Here is a 14,969-nt window from a genome sequence, read left to right as displayed (position 1 = left end):
ATAAGAAATCAAGAACATCACAAGTAATTATCAAGTACAAGAAAATCTTTCTGCCTTTCTGATTTTCTAACACCCTACTTCATAATGTGCCAAACAAACTATATTACATTCTGAATTTGTATATCCAACAGTTGTGCTTTATCATATGAAACATATTTCAATTAATAGTACCATATTGGTACCTTAACACATGTTGTATCACATGTCATGGCTCAATCATAAACTGAGAAACTTGAATTTATCACCACAACTGCTTTCCAATTATTCTAATGATGAAACAAATGTTGCTAGGACAATCTAGGTAGCTCCCTCTACCACTCAGCTTAATCAATATGAATACCATGGGAATGGCCATGGACTTGTTGTCTATCATAACAATATTCCATCCTTTTTGACTAAGGAGGATTTCATCAGCTTCCTCTATCATGATTGCTCCCTCTATCACAGAAGCAAATCTTCCTGTCATTGTTGCTCCCTCTGTCATGTGAGTCCTTTCATAAAAAATAAGCCATATAATAACAGGATCAATCAGACATCAACATTATGCCCATGGTTCATACAAAGTCTTCTTTGGTCTGAAGCAAACTTCTTCTCATAGCTCTCTCTCCCTCTTCTTGGGAGAATCCTCTTCCACAAACATTGCTTCATTCTTCCAACACTCCCATCTACTGCCAAGGCCTTGCCAGGCCTTCACAGTGTACCTGAAACCCTCACTGGGAGGTCATGGAAGAACAACTATAGCCCAACAATGAGAAACAAAGACAAGAGGCTAGGCAATAGTAAACCAACAACAATAATAATAATCAAGGAAGAGAGATATACGAAACTTATCTTTTGGGGAAATTTGAGCTCCCTCTTGATCCTTGCAGAAGTCATCCATCTGCAAACTCATCATCAGAATGTTGACATTCCTAACATGAGCAAGGGTATCTTCTTTCAGCAGAAGCATCAACCTTCAATACTTAAGGTCTAGCACTAGGGTTTTGTCCACAAACCCTAGGTCATTCTTATTCAAGTCTTCTAGTCAGTTAGGGTTTACAAACCCTAGCTGACTCTTACATGAGATGAAATCCATCAATGTCATCAAATAGTTATAGGCAGAGTGACAAGATCAGGGATCTTTCAATGAGATATCTTCATGACAGATCCAAGTAATACTTGGCTTCTGATACAGCATTTCTAGCAATTATATTTTTCATAAATCAGCTAAACATCGATTTTAACTCTTTCACCCCAAGAGTTTATCCTTCATCAAGGAATGGTATTCCAAACAGATTTCAAGGTGCGTGAGTAAGAACCAGACTTTCTTCATAGAACTTGCTCACAGACTGCTCTCAGCTCCTTTCAAGCTAGGTATCTCAGATTCTTCAAAACAATTAGTGAGAACAATCTTCAAATTCTGGAAATGACTCAGCTTACCATGGTTTCTTCAGAAACACTGTCACAGTAGTATTTTATCTTTCAAAAGTAGTCTCAAGACTTATGAGATATCTGTCTTCATTTCGAGTCCCATTCTTTAGAACTAAGTTACTTAAATCAAGTATAGCAAATGATGACAATTTACTTTTCTTGACTTGGCAGCCCTAACTTCATTTCAATATCCTTTCTTGACTCCCTCTAACTCAAAGAGGAACTTTGGAGATTAAATCATGTTACTAAAGATCTTGTATTGTATCTTACTCAATAATAAATACAATCATAGTCATAATAGGTAACTTAAGGGCAATGCTGAACTCATAGGTTCAGTCTATATCTGAAGTTTGAAGTTTGAACACACTTGATCATTGCTTCTTTTAATAGATATAACATCCCACAACTTTTCATTTTACATTCTTCAGAGATCAATCTTTACTAAGGTCAATATAGATTTTTCAGACCCATTCTTGGTCTTAACTGACATAGCTCCTTTATGATGACAAGAGATCATTGAGGTCTAAGAACACTTCAAATGAAAATATTGTTGATAAATATTACATACCTCTTGTTCCAAGAATTAACCACAGACTTCTAGCTTTGTTGATCTGTTTTTCAAGCTTCATATTCTTTTTTGAACAACCAATCTCTGTGATGTGCTTTGCATGGAAACAAAGTCCTTCAAGTATAACAGATATATAACGTTCATGAAATACTTCAACTCCTCCTTTTATGTACAGGGCATTCCACAGTTCAAAGAGTAGATCTTATGCACAATGACATTGTTGGCTTAGTATGTCAGTACAAAACATTACAAAAGTTATGCTCAACACTTCTCCTGATGAACAAGGCATGCTCCAATGATTCAGCCCTCTTGTTGACATGGTCAGTCAAATTTGTGACCTGTATGTATCACAAAGACAAATTACAAATCAAAACAAAAAAATGTAGGCTGGCTTTCCATCATTTGAGACAATTCAGATTCTCTGAGGTTATCTATGAGACTTCTCGGTCTCCATCTTCGACTGAGGCATTCTCGGCCTTCTGGAATATGGGCCTAAGGCCTTTAGTTCTTCAAACTAAGGCATCCCTCGGTCTGTTGAAATATATTGAGGCCTTTCGTCCTTTAGGCCTTTGGTAATTGAGCCTTTAATCTTTCCACAGATGCCAAAAGAAAAAAAGACTTCGACCTTAAATAAGGGCTTCGACCCTTTTTTGCATGTTCACTTTGTCAAATTTTTAGGCTCTTGGTCCTCTGAAACAGGCTCTTTTGACTGAGGTCTTTCTCTGAGGTATTTTGACCTCTCTGAGGCAGACCTGAGGCCTTTTCGCCGTTTGGACCTCTTCAAAATAACCTTGGTCTTTTTCAGAATTTCGGACTATGACTTCTATCCTCTTCATAAATGCTTTAATCTTAAAACTGGATCATGGTCTTTCCTTCTGTCAATATGAATCTAGTCTTCATAAGCAGGGGTATTATTTCCAACATAGATGAAACTCAGTCCATCTAAGATTAGGGCTTCTTTCGCTTAGATACAGAACAGGCTTGTCTTTCAAATCATGGATAACAGGGCAGATCTAGGCTTCTTCTTGAGGCTGCTCTTTCACCCACACTCTGATACAATGCTGATTTTACAGTGATTCTCTAAATTGATAATTACTTCCAATGATTCTTAGTTCAATTCATCCTATACCATGTTCATCATTAAGCAATTATACAGGAGAATAATCAACAGTAGAGACAACCAAACACGAGAAACAAAAATTAACCTGGGAAAACCCCAAACCAGGGGAAAACACAGCAACCTTTTCTAAGAGAATTTGTCCATTTCAACAAGAGATACAATCTGAAATCTCAGTCAAAAACAAATTCAAATAGACCAGAAACCAAACCAGGTCAAACCTGGTCAAAAACAGCCCTCAAATATCTCTTTAGAAATTTGGCCTTCCTATGCCTCAGAAATTTCGGCCTTTCCAGATTCTGTCCTTTCATTTCTTCCTCAGAATTAGTCCTTCCTTGAGCCTCAGATTCATCCTAATAACCTCAGAAGACATCCTCTTTGTGTGATCCAAGTTGTGTTTTTTGAAGGAGGCCAAATGCCTTTAAATAGTGATAAGAAGGGACCCGAATGGACATGTCCTAGGGCTGGGCCGACTTCGAGCCGACCTGATGTTTTGGAGGCAAAAATTTACATTTTGAAAATTCAAATTTTCTTATTTTGAAGCCGACTTGGAATCCTCATATGCATTTGTCTTTTATTAAATATTTGGAGGGCTAAAAACAAATTATGAAGACCGACCGAAGCTACAAAATTCCAACGTAAGGGAGGGTATTAAAGTAAATATTAGTTTAATAATTGTCAATTAGGCACTATACTTACACATTAATAATGTCGACTGGACTTTAGCTTAGTTTATGCTTTTTATGTCTTATTTCACTTTAATATGTATTTTGGTCTATCCTACAAACATAAAGTGCATTGACTCAACTCCATTGTAAACTATATAACAAAGGTTTCACTTTCTCACTATTCACTCAATACAAAGAACACTTTCAAGTTTTCTCAGTTTCTTTATGTGCTCAATTTCCATAATGTTTGCTACCCTGCAAACATATCTGAACAGCAATGTGATCTTGGGCAGAATCAGATCTCAAACAACATCAGCAGAGATCTGTAATAAAATGGTGATTTGCATGATACAAAGTGTTGTGACCAATGTTTTCAGAACTGAACCGAAAAACTTTATGGACCAGGAACCGGTAAAAAACCAGATTAAAAGAACCAAAAAAAAAACAGTTTACCAAAAACACATAAAATATTCATATTTTAAAGAAAAACATATATATATTCATGTGCATCCATATGAATCCAAACCATTTATACACAAATATGCAAAATTTCTCATTTATATAGCAAGTAATAGTGCATATAACCAAAATAGCACTTAGTGCAAAACATCGTTGAACCAAAAAACATCAAGCAGCAGGCTCTAAAAGGCCTTTATAGTCCAAAATAACATGATAGTATGATACTACAGTCTACAATACTACAACTACAGCCTACAAGTGCTAACTGTCAACGTCATCATCAGAATCATCATCTTGATCATCCTCATCATCCTCATTTGAAAAATGAGTACAACTACAGCCTACAAGTGCTAATTGTCAATGTCATCATCAGAATCATCATCTTGATCATCCTCCTCATCCTCATTTGAAGAATGAGTAGCATCCAAGTCTGCAATCATTGCCTATATTGGGATCTTTATCATCAATATAACCCTCTAAGCATTAAAATAAGATAGAAAAAGCGTAGCATGTCAAGTCAAGATTTTGTTTTAGTGATGGGTACATTTTTAGTAGAGTCATGATAGAGGAGTTCGACAACCATTGCCACTAACATCAAAGTACATAGAGGGATTGGTGCACTTTACTAATTACTAGTTCCTTACCTCATACATGACAAAATACAATGGAAATGTTGCAATCCCCGCAATCCTTATATCCTAAAAAAATTGTTAACTCTGCTGGATTTTGAGTGAAATCTAAAATTCTATTTTCTTCGTATGAAATCCAATAAGGTTGGAACCACTCTCAAACATCTTGAGTCATTTCATGGTAATGTCAAAAATTTAAGTGAAAGGATGGAAATGAAAGATCAAGGAAAATGTAACTTTTACTTTAATAAATTAACATTATCATGAAATGCGTAGCAATAATAGGACCATAGGCTTGAATATTAGGTTGAGGACCATAAGCTTGAATATTAGGTTGGCCTAGGGGAGAATTAGAAGTGGGCCAAAGAATTGAAAAAATCAAAAAATAAAAAAGGCAAATGTTTTTACGCTAACCAGGGAAGGGACAAACAGAACAAAACCGGCCCTGAACCGACCGGTTCGTTACAAAACCGGCGATTCAATACCGAACCGGCCAATTCTAGTTCGGACCGGTTTTGGGCCAAAAACAGCCAAACCGACTTGCTCCGGTCCAGCTCTGGTAACATTGGTTGTCACTAGCTAAGAAATTGAAACTTTCAAAAAAAGAGCAGGGCTAACATGACATCAGACAGACAACTAAGGTTGTTTGAAACCAACAAATTGTGCAACGGGAAAAAAATTCACTGAGAATGGCAATGTGAATGTGATAGCAAATTGAATTGCAAAAATAAAAATCGGGCCAATACTGAGTGATATTCTAAAATCAAGCCTGGGATTCAAAGGAGGATGTAGCAAATTAGCAATAGAGAATCAGGGTAGGTAGCCCAACACCCAAGCAGTTCCTATGCATGTTGAAAATTTGGGGAGAACAAAAAAGGAAAACATAAAATGATGATTGAAGGGCACAAGAGAGAAGATGGGAAAAATATTCATTTAATTTTTATTCTCCATTGGTTTTTTATGATAGCCATTCAAAAAACCTTGGTGAAATACATGTAAGGAAAACAAAGGGAAAAAAAATTTGAGAGCATGAGCAAGGAAAAAAGTGAATAATACAGAAATGGTGTGCAAACAAGATCCGATACCATGACAAGGTACATTTTTTAAAAGAATAGTAATAGGCTAAAAATGCTCCAGGTTAATCCTTATGAGTCAATTCTCAATTTTTTATGTTGTGCATTGGACTCAACATGAGTAATACTACTGTAACAAGACTCTAATTCAACTACATTCACAGCAACACATCTCATTTATAACCTTCATGCCACAATAGTGATATTTAGAACATATGACAAAAGGATTTGTGAAGGATCACAACAAAGTGAACATGAGAGCAGTAATGGAAGATACAAGTAGCCCATGTACGTTGAAAAGTTCAACAACATGCAGGCCTTCAACCCAAAATAACAGAATGCTTAATTGACATCCAGATTCTAGATAAAGACCCCATGGTGGGGCAGATGTTCTTGTTGGAGAACCTCCAAATTCTTAATTTCTTCCCAACATGGACCCGCCACAACACAAAGCATAACACAAAGAATCAAAGGAAGAAACTAGAACATGATATCCTAATGAAAGCACTGAGAAGTTAGAACGATGATTCTAAAGCACACAAGCAAAAGCAAAAGAACACTTCCCAATTAGATTATATAAAATGAGATTTCCTACTGGATTTATAAGCTTAGGTAACGCAAGAGTAAGCTGAGATCTGTGGTTGACTCAATGAAAGCTCCACAATGTAATTTTGTTGGCCAGTGGACGAAAGCTCCAAAACCAAAAAGATAGTGAAAAAACCAATATCTCCTCCATTTGGTAATTGAGCATAGGAATTTGATAGCTTAAAATGTTTTCAGGCTAGAACGTGTTGTCCCCCGGATTGTAGAGGCACCACGACAACGCTCACGACGGGGGTTGTCACTCTGATCCTCGCCCACTCCGTTCTAGCTGTCTCCCAACAACAGACTATGGGGGGTAGTCCCTATGAAATGAGGCGAAGGTAGACGAATTGGGAACCAACTTGTTTGGGAGACACAGACGAGTGGCCTAACCACTTGGTTGAAATTAAGCAAGATTATTGATTAGATTTAGATTTTCTATTATGAGAACAGTGCCTTAATGGAGTCACAAATTCTTGCTTTCTATAAATTAGAACCAAATGACCGGACGGACACCCACTGCTTGAATTTTGACTAACCTATATGATATGCAACACCTAGGACCTATGTGAGATGTATTGATCTCAATAAATTTTAATTAGATGCCTAGTCTAAATGTAACATTTTCCCCAACTGTTTTGAGAAGCAATTCTCAAAGTAAGTTGTGAAATGGAAGCCAACAGGAAGCAGGTAGTGGCTTGATTAACGATACCTCCCCCTGTGTTCCACTCACCCAGTGCCTCTGACGCTGCAGAGATCGTGGCTTTAATGACTGCAAGGTCACTGTGTTAACTACTAGGAGAAATTGAATCTCTCAAGCTAGTATGAAAAGAGTTGCCCTATAGCTCTATCAACCTAGCTTATGCTAGGAGGTAAATTATTAATGCAAACTAGATCTAAGACGCTAAATGCAAGATGATGAGTGAGGTCATCTTGAATTAAGATTGTTTAAGTTTCTTAAGTACTTAAGTTATAATTACTCTTTATGCCAATAGTACTTAACAACAATGGTAGAAAAGATCTTAATATAAGATGAGTGTTTATCAATACAAGTGAAAAATTCAACTATAGGTCAATCCACAAGATGCTTGAGTAAATCAACTTAACAACCAATGATTATCAACGCAAGATATTATGCCAATTTAAACTTAGAAGCCCAAGATAACTCTCTCAACAAGATTAACTTCAGATTTTGAGTGCAAAGTTAAACAACCTTTAAGACCAAGATGAAATAAGCCAATTTCAAATTTATGACAGTTTATATCAGTAGTAATAATTCAAAAATTCCAGACTTTATAAGTGTTATGACAGCAATGAGCAATCATGAAATTTTGCTCAACCATGAAACATAAAAATTTCCAATGACCAGCAAATGTAAATTAACTTGTTTAGCCCACTTTATGATGAAGTATTCAGTGATATTTCAGATCTGATATATTTATAACAGCAGTAAATAGATCACAGATCAGCAAACTAATGAGGCCCAAAATAGTGCCCAAGATGTCCAAAAATAGTAAAATTTCATCAAAACTTGAAAAAAATAATTTTTAGGGTTATTTAGAGGATGTGATTCAGAAATTTCAGATCTAATATATTTATTACAACAGTAAATAGATGACATATCAGCAACCCAACAATGATCAAGATAATGCTCAAGACAATCCCCAATATATCCAAAAATAGTAAAATTTTGCTGGAAATTCAAAATTCAAAATTTTTGGCCCTCTTTAAGTATTTGACTCAGAAAATTTTGTAGGCTTGATTCAGCAACTTATGCAGAAAATTCCAGCAAGCAAAATTTAGATCTAGGTCAAATCCAAGATGCCCAAGTGGCCAAAACTCATGAAAATTAAGATTTTACAATTTTAAGTGATTTTGACTGTTAAATATGTGATTTTAGAGCTTAATTGTTGTTTATTTGACTATTGTAATAGAACTAAAATAAAACAAGGGTTTAGAGGTCAAACGCTAGGCCCAAGGCCTTGTAGAAACACTTGCCCAAGTGACCCAAAATTTTGGATGAAGGTGCCACTTAAAAATCAGAATTTTTGAGCCTCAAAACCTGCAAAACCACCCTTAAAAAATTTCAAGTATGGGTTAGGGCAGATTAGGGTAAAAGAGGCCAAGAAAAGGTCAAACAAGGCCAAGGAAAGCCAATTTGTGGGGATAAAAGAGCTGAAATAGCAAGAGGAGGCCAAAAACTGAAAACTCGTGTCTCGAAGAAAAAATTTATCTTCCGGATGTTGTCAAATCTTCAGTAAATATCCCTGCAAAATTGTCTAGAGACTAGATCTTACCCTCAAGGGCCTAGATCTAGCTCTTCTCTCACTTGATCCCTTGATCCAACCTGCAAAAATGAAAATAAAAACACCCAAACCCCAAATATATACAAAATAGATCTAAAACCCCAACCCAAGTTAGAAAAATAATTTACACTTAAAATTACAAAATTATTTTACAAATTGTACATGGGTTTTTAAATAAATTTTGAGAAAATAATTTTTTAATATTTTTTCTTGAAAAAATGGCTAACACTTCAAAAAAAATTATTGTTCACTATAGCCCTAGTGAAGATTTAATCCACCATATAAAAACTAGGAATCCAAGCAAGATGATCCTTGCTCACAGTCTGTGAACTTGGAGACCAAGGATTGAGTACCTGCAAACACTATGTATTATCTCAAAATATATCAAGTAAAGCACCACATAGGAAGTTCGTAGTCAATACATACCATAGATCAACGAACAAGAACACCTCGAGTTGCACCCCAAAATATTTTATTATAATAGAAAAAATAGCTCCCAGCGGGACAATAATTTACAAAATGATTCAGCAGCAATTCTAGCCAGAGATCAAGATGACTAGAGACTCAAATGACTCTCTAATTTATAGATAAATCCTCCAAATTGAAAAATATCGGTTAGTTTCTTTGATCCTTGTCAAAATAATCTTGGTCGTTAATAAGCACTTCAAGATCTTTTAATCTTAGCCCTTGATTTTTATTTTTGAGTAATTTTCGAATTTATCGTTTAACTCCGCATATTCCTCAAAAAATTGACTTTGACTTAACCATCAAGGCCCAAAGGTCCAATTTTTCTTGAAATATGTAATATTTTTTTGATGGAAGACCTTTAAAAATTGACTCTTTTAAGACCCACGAATTTTTCCATTTGAAGAATTTATTTTCCTAAGACAATTTAAATTTGACTCGAATTAATTAATTTTTTGGCTTAGGATTTTATTTTATTTTGCCAGAAAAATTAATTAATTTACACATGAGGGGATTTAATATTTTTCCAACCCTCTAATACATAAGATTTTATGTTTATGAGACTCAAAGAGGGAATACACATTAGACCTAGACCCTCAAGACACACAACCCATCTTCGACACAATATGATCTAGTAGACCAAGTGATTTGTAATAAAATAATTAAGTCAACTAACTTAAATTATTCCCAAACCACTTTTCCATTAGACTCGACTAAAATAATAGGACTCGCCTAAGATTTCAACAATAAATTCCACCCCAGCTTTGGGGGTTTAAGTTAGAGGGGAAAAACTCTTCTGATTAGCCATGTTTAGAAACACAGGTAATCAGTAAGGTTAAAAAGCCTCCTAGGATGAAATTCGTCATAAAAATTATAGGCTTACTTAGCTTGTTACATGGACTCAAGGTATTACTAGGATCATTTATATCATATAACATGCAGAATGGGGTGACCACGACACATGGACTGCTGATAGGTGATCCAATCCTGTTGGAAAAAATTGGCACTTCCGCTTCCTTGGAACTTTGACAATTTGAGTGCAACATCTAGCTCCATATGGGGACACGTTGCTTCCATGAAGTAACATGAGAACCCCAGAATCATGCATCCAAGAAAACAGAAGTCTATCAAATAGATATCCATTCAACATTGAAATCATATGCATATATAGAAATATATTGTTGGGACAGAAAAATCTACTCTAATAAACTAAAATGTAAACAACATAATATAAATGCTAAAAGTAAAACTATCGAACTGACATGAAATAAAAGGGGATAGGATTAGAGATACTGTAAAAAACGATGCCCTATGGCATCAGATGTCATCAACATGGTGCATACTGAGCATCTGCCGACTATCCGACAAGTTTGTGGGCTGCTTCTTGAATATGCCATGCTGAATTCTAAAAATGTTAGGATTGTGATTCATCCAAATATCGAGCTGCTCTCGGCCATCAGATGCATCAAACTTCTTCCTTTTTCTTTTCTTCCCGATGGGTTGTGATGTCAATAGACCATTGTAGATTTCTTGTCCTGGTTCTGAGAATGCCTAGATGAAGGATTTGAAGAATCTGAAGTATGCCCAATCTTATTCTGTATGTACTCAGTCAAAGGTGACACATAATCCTGACCATTCTTAGCTTCTTTTTCAATTTTGGTACTTCCAACTGACCTGTATTGAGTGGGGCAAGTAACCTCCTGGAAATGAGATGAGAACTGCTCTGGTGGACCGGGAGGCTTGTGATCTGTCGCAGGCTCTTTGTTTCTTTCATTATTTGATCCATGTTGAAGTTCTTGTACCTGTATCTTTTCCATTATTTGTAGTTTATTCTGAAGAGTGATCTTTTCAATTCTCATGGCACCCATCTGATCTGAGTGTTCAAGCTTCATAGCACTGATTTCTTTGGCATGGCTTTCCTCCATGGTCAACAACTTATTCTGGAGACACATCTGACCAACTTCCATATTTTTTATTACTTTGTCATGATCTGTTTTTATGGCAATCAAATGATTCTACATACTAGACTTCATAGCCTCCATCTCTCGAGCACACTTTTCCTCTATGGTAGCCATTTGATTAGAGTGATTAGTTTTCATGATCTTTACCTCCTCATCATGCCTTTCCTCTATAATTGACAACCTGTTCTGAAAACTGATTTTCATGTCTTTTATTACTTTATCATAATTTACTTGAATGGAACTCATTTCTTCTTTATGATTTGCTTCCATAGTGATCAAATGGTTTTGCATGGTGGCCACTTGATCGAAGTGATTGACCTTCATGCTTTCTAGCTCCTCATCACGTTTTTCTAATTTGGTGAACAAGGTTTTTATATCCCTGGAATGATCTGCCATCAATTTCTCTTGATTAAGTTCCATGGTTTTTATTATTTGAGTTAACTCATTGATAAGTTGCTTATCTTTTTCCTTTTCATTGTTGCTACCAACTCGACAACTCATCCCTGCCTTTCCATTGTCGAGGATTCGTCTTGCAATGACACAAAAGGATTCACCATGAAATTTCTCGCAAGGTTTGCAATACGACACAGTCTCTTGATGAACACTTTCAACTTTCTGCCTAGTACCAAAGGCACATGGTGGGCCCCTTTGATTTCCATATTTATCTTCAAAGGCCTCAAAAATTGATTGTAAGGGGTCAAAAGTTTCATCGAGGAACTTCCAAAACCAATTCAATGCATCATCTTCTAACGAGAAAACAAAGAGTCGCATCTTCACATCCTCATGTTCATGATATGCATAGCCACCGAACTTTTCCATACGAAAAACGAACTTTGTAAGGTTCTCACTAGTTGTGACTACATTATTACCCATGAAGGAAGGCAAATTATCAATGGCATCTCCCGGAAGATCATGAAGAATGTCAGTAAAGCGACAAGGGGCGAACAAGTCACCCATGATGACTTGCTTCAGGGGAAAGGGAAGCTGATGGATGTCAAAAAGAGAGAGATCCATGTTCAAGAAAATAAGAGATCCATAAGAAGCGAACTTCTAGCAAAAATTCCTGTAAAAAATGAAAGAAGTGGAGTAGCCACTTGAACATGAATCTAGCTCCAATATCCAAAAGTTAAAAACCGAAAAGTTAGTCGAGGATCAAGCATTGGATATCAAGTAGAGCTTCCTGCCTGAGAAAAATGAATGAATAAGTCGAGTCGCCACCCAAACAGGGAAACCAACCTAAACATCCAGGTGCTAAGAGTGTGAATGAACAAGATGATAAGATTAATGTAAGGAAAAATGATAAGGTGATGAGAAGATGAAGAATGATGGAAGATTAGAAGATTAAGAAGACTAATGAGAGTGTCGTCAACACCAAAGTCAAATAAATTGGTCCCCGCCAACGGCACCATAAAATGTTGTGTCGCTTGACAGGCTAATGAATGGCAAAATGGGTTACAAGATTATGAAGATTGTCGTAAACCTCGGCAACGATGCCAGAAAATGTTGTCGCTCGGATTGTACAGGCACCACGACAATGCTCAGGACGGAGGTTGTCACTCTAATCCCTGCCCACTCCATTCTAGTTGTCTCCCAACAACAGGCTATGGGGGGTAGTCCCTATGAAATGAGGCAAAGGAAGACAAGTTAAGAACCAACTTGTTTGGGAAACACGGATGAGCGGCCTAGACACTTGGTTGAAAATAAGCAAGATTATTGATTAGATTTAGATTTTCTATTATGAGACCATTGCCTTAATGGAGTCACAAATTCTTGTTTTCTATAAATTGGAACTAAATGATTGAATGGACACTAGTTGCTTGAATGTTTCACTAACCTGTATGATATGCAAGACCTAGGACCTATGTGAGATGCAATGATCTTGGTAAATTTTAATTAGATGCTTAGTCTAAATGTAACATTTTCCCCAACTGTTTTGAAAAGCAATTCTCAAAGTAAGTTGTGAAATGAAAGCCAACAGGAAGCAGGCAGTGGCCTGATTAACGATACCTCCCCCTGTGTTCCACTAACCTAGTGCCTCCAGCTTTGCAAAGACTATGTCTTTGACGACTGCAAGGTCACTATGCTAACTACTAGGAGAAACTGAATCTTTCAAGCGAGTGTGAAAAGGGTTGCCCTATATCTCTATCAACCTAGCTTATTCTAGAAGGTAAATTATTAATGCAAGCTAAATCTAGGACTAAATGCAAGATGATGAGTGAAGTTATCTTTAATTAAGATTGTTTGAGTTTCTTTAGTACTTAAGTTATGATTAGTCTTTATGCCAATAGTACTTAACAACAATGGAAAACACAATCTTAATACAAGATGAGTGTTTAACGATACAAGTGCAAAATTCAACTATCGACAAGATACTTAAGTAAATCAACTTATCCACCAATGATTATCAACACAAGATATTATGTCAATTCAAACTTAGAAGCCCAAGATAACTCTCTCAACAAGATTAACTTCAGATTTTGAGTGCAAAGTTAGACAACCTTTAAGAACAAGATGAGATAAGCCAATTTCAAATTTATGGCAGTCTATATTAGCAGTAATAATTCAAAAATTCCTGACTTTATTAGTGTTATGACAACAATGAGGAAGCCACTTTAAATCATGATTTTTTTCTCAACCATGAAACATAAAAATTTCCAATGACCAGCAAATGTAAATTAGCTTGTTTAGCCCACTTTATGATGAAATATTCAGTGATATTTCATATTTGATATATTTAAAACAGCAGTAATAGATCACAGATCAACAAACTAGTGAGGCCCAAAACAGTGCCCAAGATGTCCAAAAATAGTAAAATTTCACCAAAACTTGAAAAAAATAATTTTAGGGCTATTTAGAGGATGTGATTTAGAAATTTCAGATCTGATCTATTTATTACAGCAGTAAACAGATGACAGATCAGCAACCCAGCAATGCTCAAGACAATCCCCAATATATCCAAAAATAGTAAAATTTTGCTGGAAATTGAAAATTCAAAATTTTTGGCCCTCTTTAAGTATTTGATTCAGAAAATTTTGCAGGCTTGATTCAGCAATTTACGCAGAAAATTCCAGCAAGCAAAAATTTAGATCTAGGTCAAATCCAAGATGCCCAAGTGGCCAAAACTCATGAAAATTAAGATTTTACAATTTTAAGTGATTTTGACTGTTAAATATGTGATTTTAGGGCTTAATTGTTGTTGATTTGACTGTTGTAATAAAACTGAAGTAAAACAAGGGTTTAGAGGTCAAACCCTAGGCCCAAGGCCTTGTAGAAACACTTGCCCAAGTGACCCAAAATTTTGGATGAAGATGCCACTTGAAAATCAGAATTTTTGAGCCTCAAAACTGCAAAACCACCAAGTATTTAGCCTTAAAAAATTTCAGATAAGGGTTAGGGCATATTAGGGCAAAAGAGGCCAAGAAAAGGCAAAACAAAGCCAAGGAAAGCCAATTGTGGGGAAAAAAGGGCTGGAATGATAGATCGAGGCTTGAAATTGCAAGAAGAGGCCAAAAACTGAAAACCCATGTCTCGAAAAAAAATAATTCTCTTCCAGATCTTAATTTTGCTGTCAAATCTTTAGTAAATGTCCCTGCAAAATTGTCTAGAGACTAGATCATACCCTCAAAGGCCTAGATCTAGCTCTTCTCTCACTTGGTCCCTTGATCCAACCTGCAAAAATGAAAATAAAAACACCTAAACCCCAAATATATACAAAATAAATCTAAACCCCA

At 36.0% G+C, this 14,969-nt stretch overlaps 1 protein-coding gene across 2 annotated transcripts in view; it reads right to left on the bottom strand.

Annotated features, from left to right (window-relative positions):
• LOC149238107 (SNARE-associated protein-like protein) overlaps window positions 1-14,969 on the bottom strand; it is a 136,242-nt gene that overhangs the window by 53,086 nt on the left and 68,187 nt on the right. The window contains exon 3 of one of the 2 annotated variants that reach the window (XM_089372920.1): window positions 4,475-4,652. The exons of the other annotated variant lie outside the window; for it this stretch is intronic. Coding sequence (XP_089229046.1) covers window positions 4,573-4,652 — 80 coding nt within the window. The 3' untranslated portion in view covers window positions 4,475-4,572. Of the gene's footprint in view, window positions 1-4,474; window positions 4,653-14,969 lie in introns of those variants that run through there. 2 annotated transcript variants of the gene reach the window in all.

The sequence above is a fragment of the Pinus tabuliformis genome, chromosome 8 (assembly GCF_031772625.1).
Source record: "Pinus tabuliformis cultivar Carrire ecotype Pingquan chromosome 8, CPIR1, whole genome shotgun sequence".
NCBI classification, from domain to species: domain Eukaryota; kingdom Viridiplantae; phylum Streptophyta; class Pinopsida; order Pinales; family Pinaceae; genus Pinus; species Pinus tabuliformis.
The sequence above is the reverse complement of the archived record's forward strand: the minus strand, read 5'-3'. Positions and strand labels throughout refer to the sequence as shown.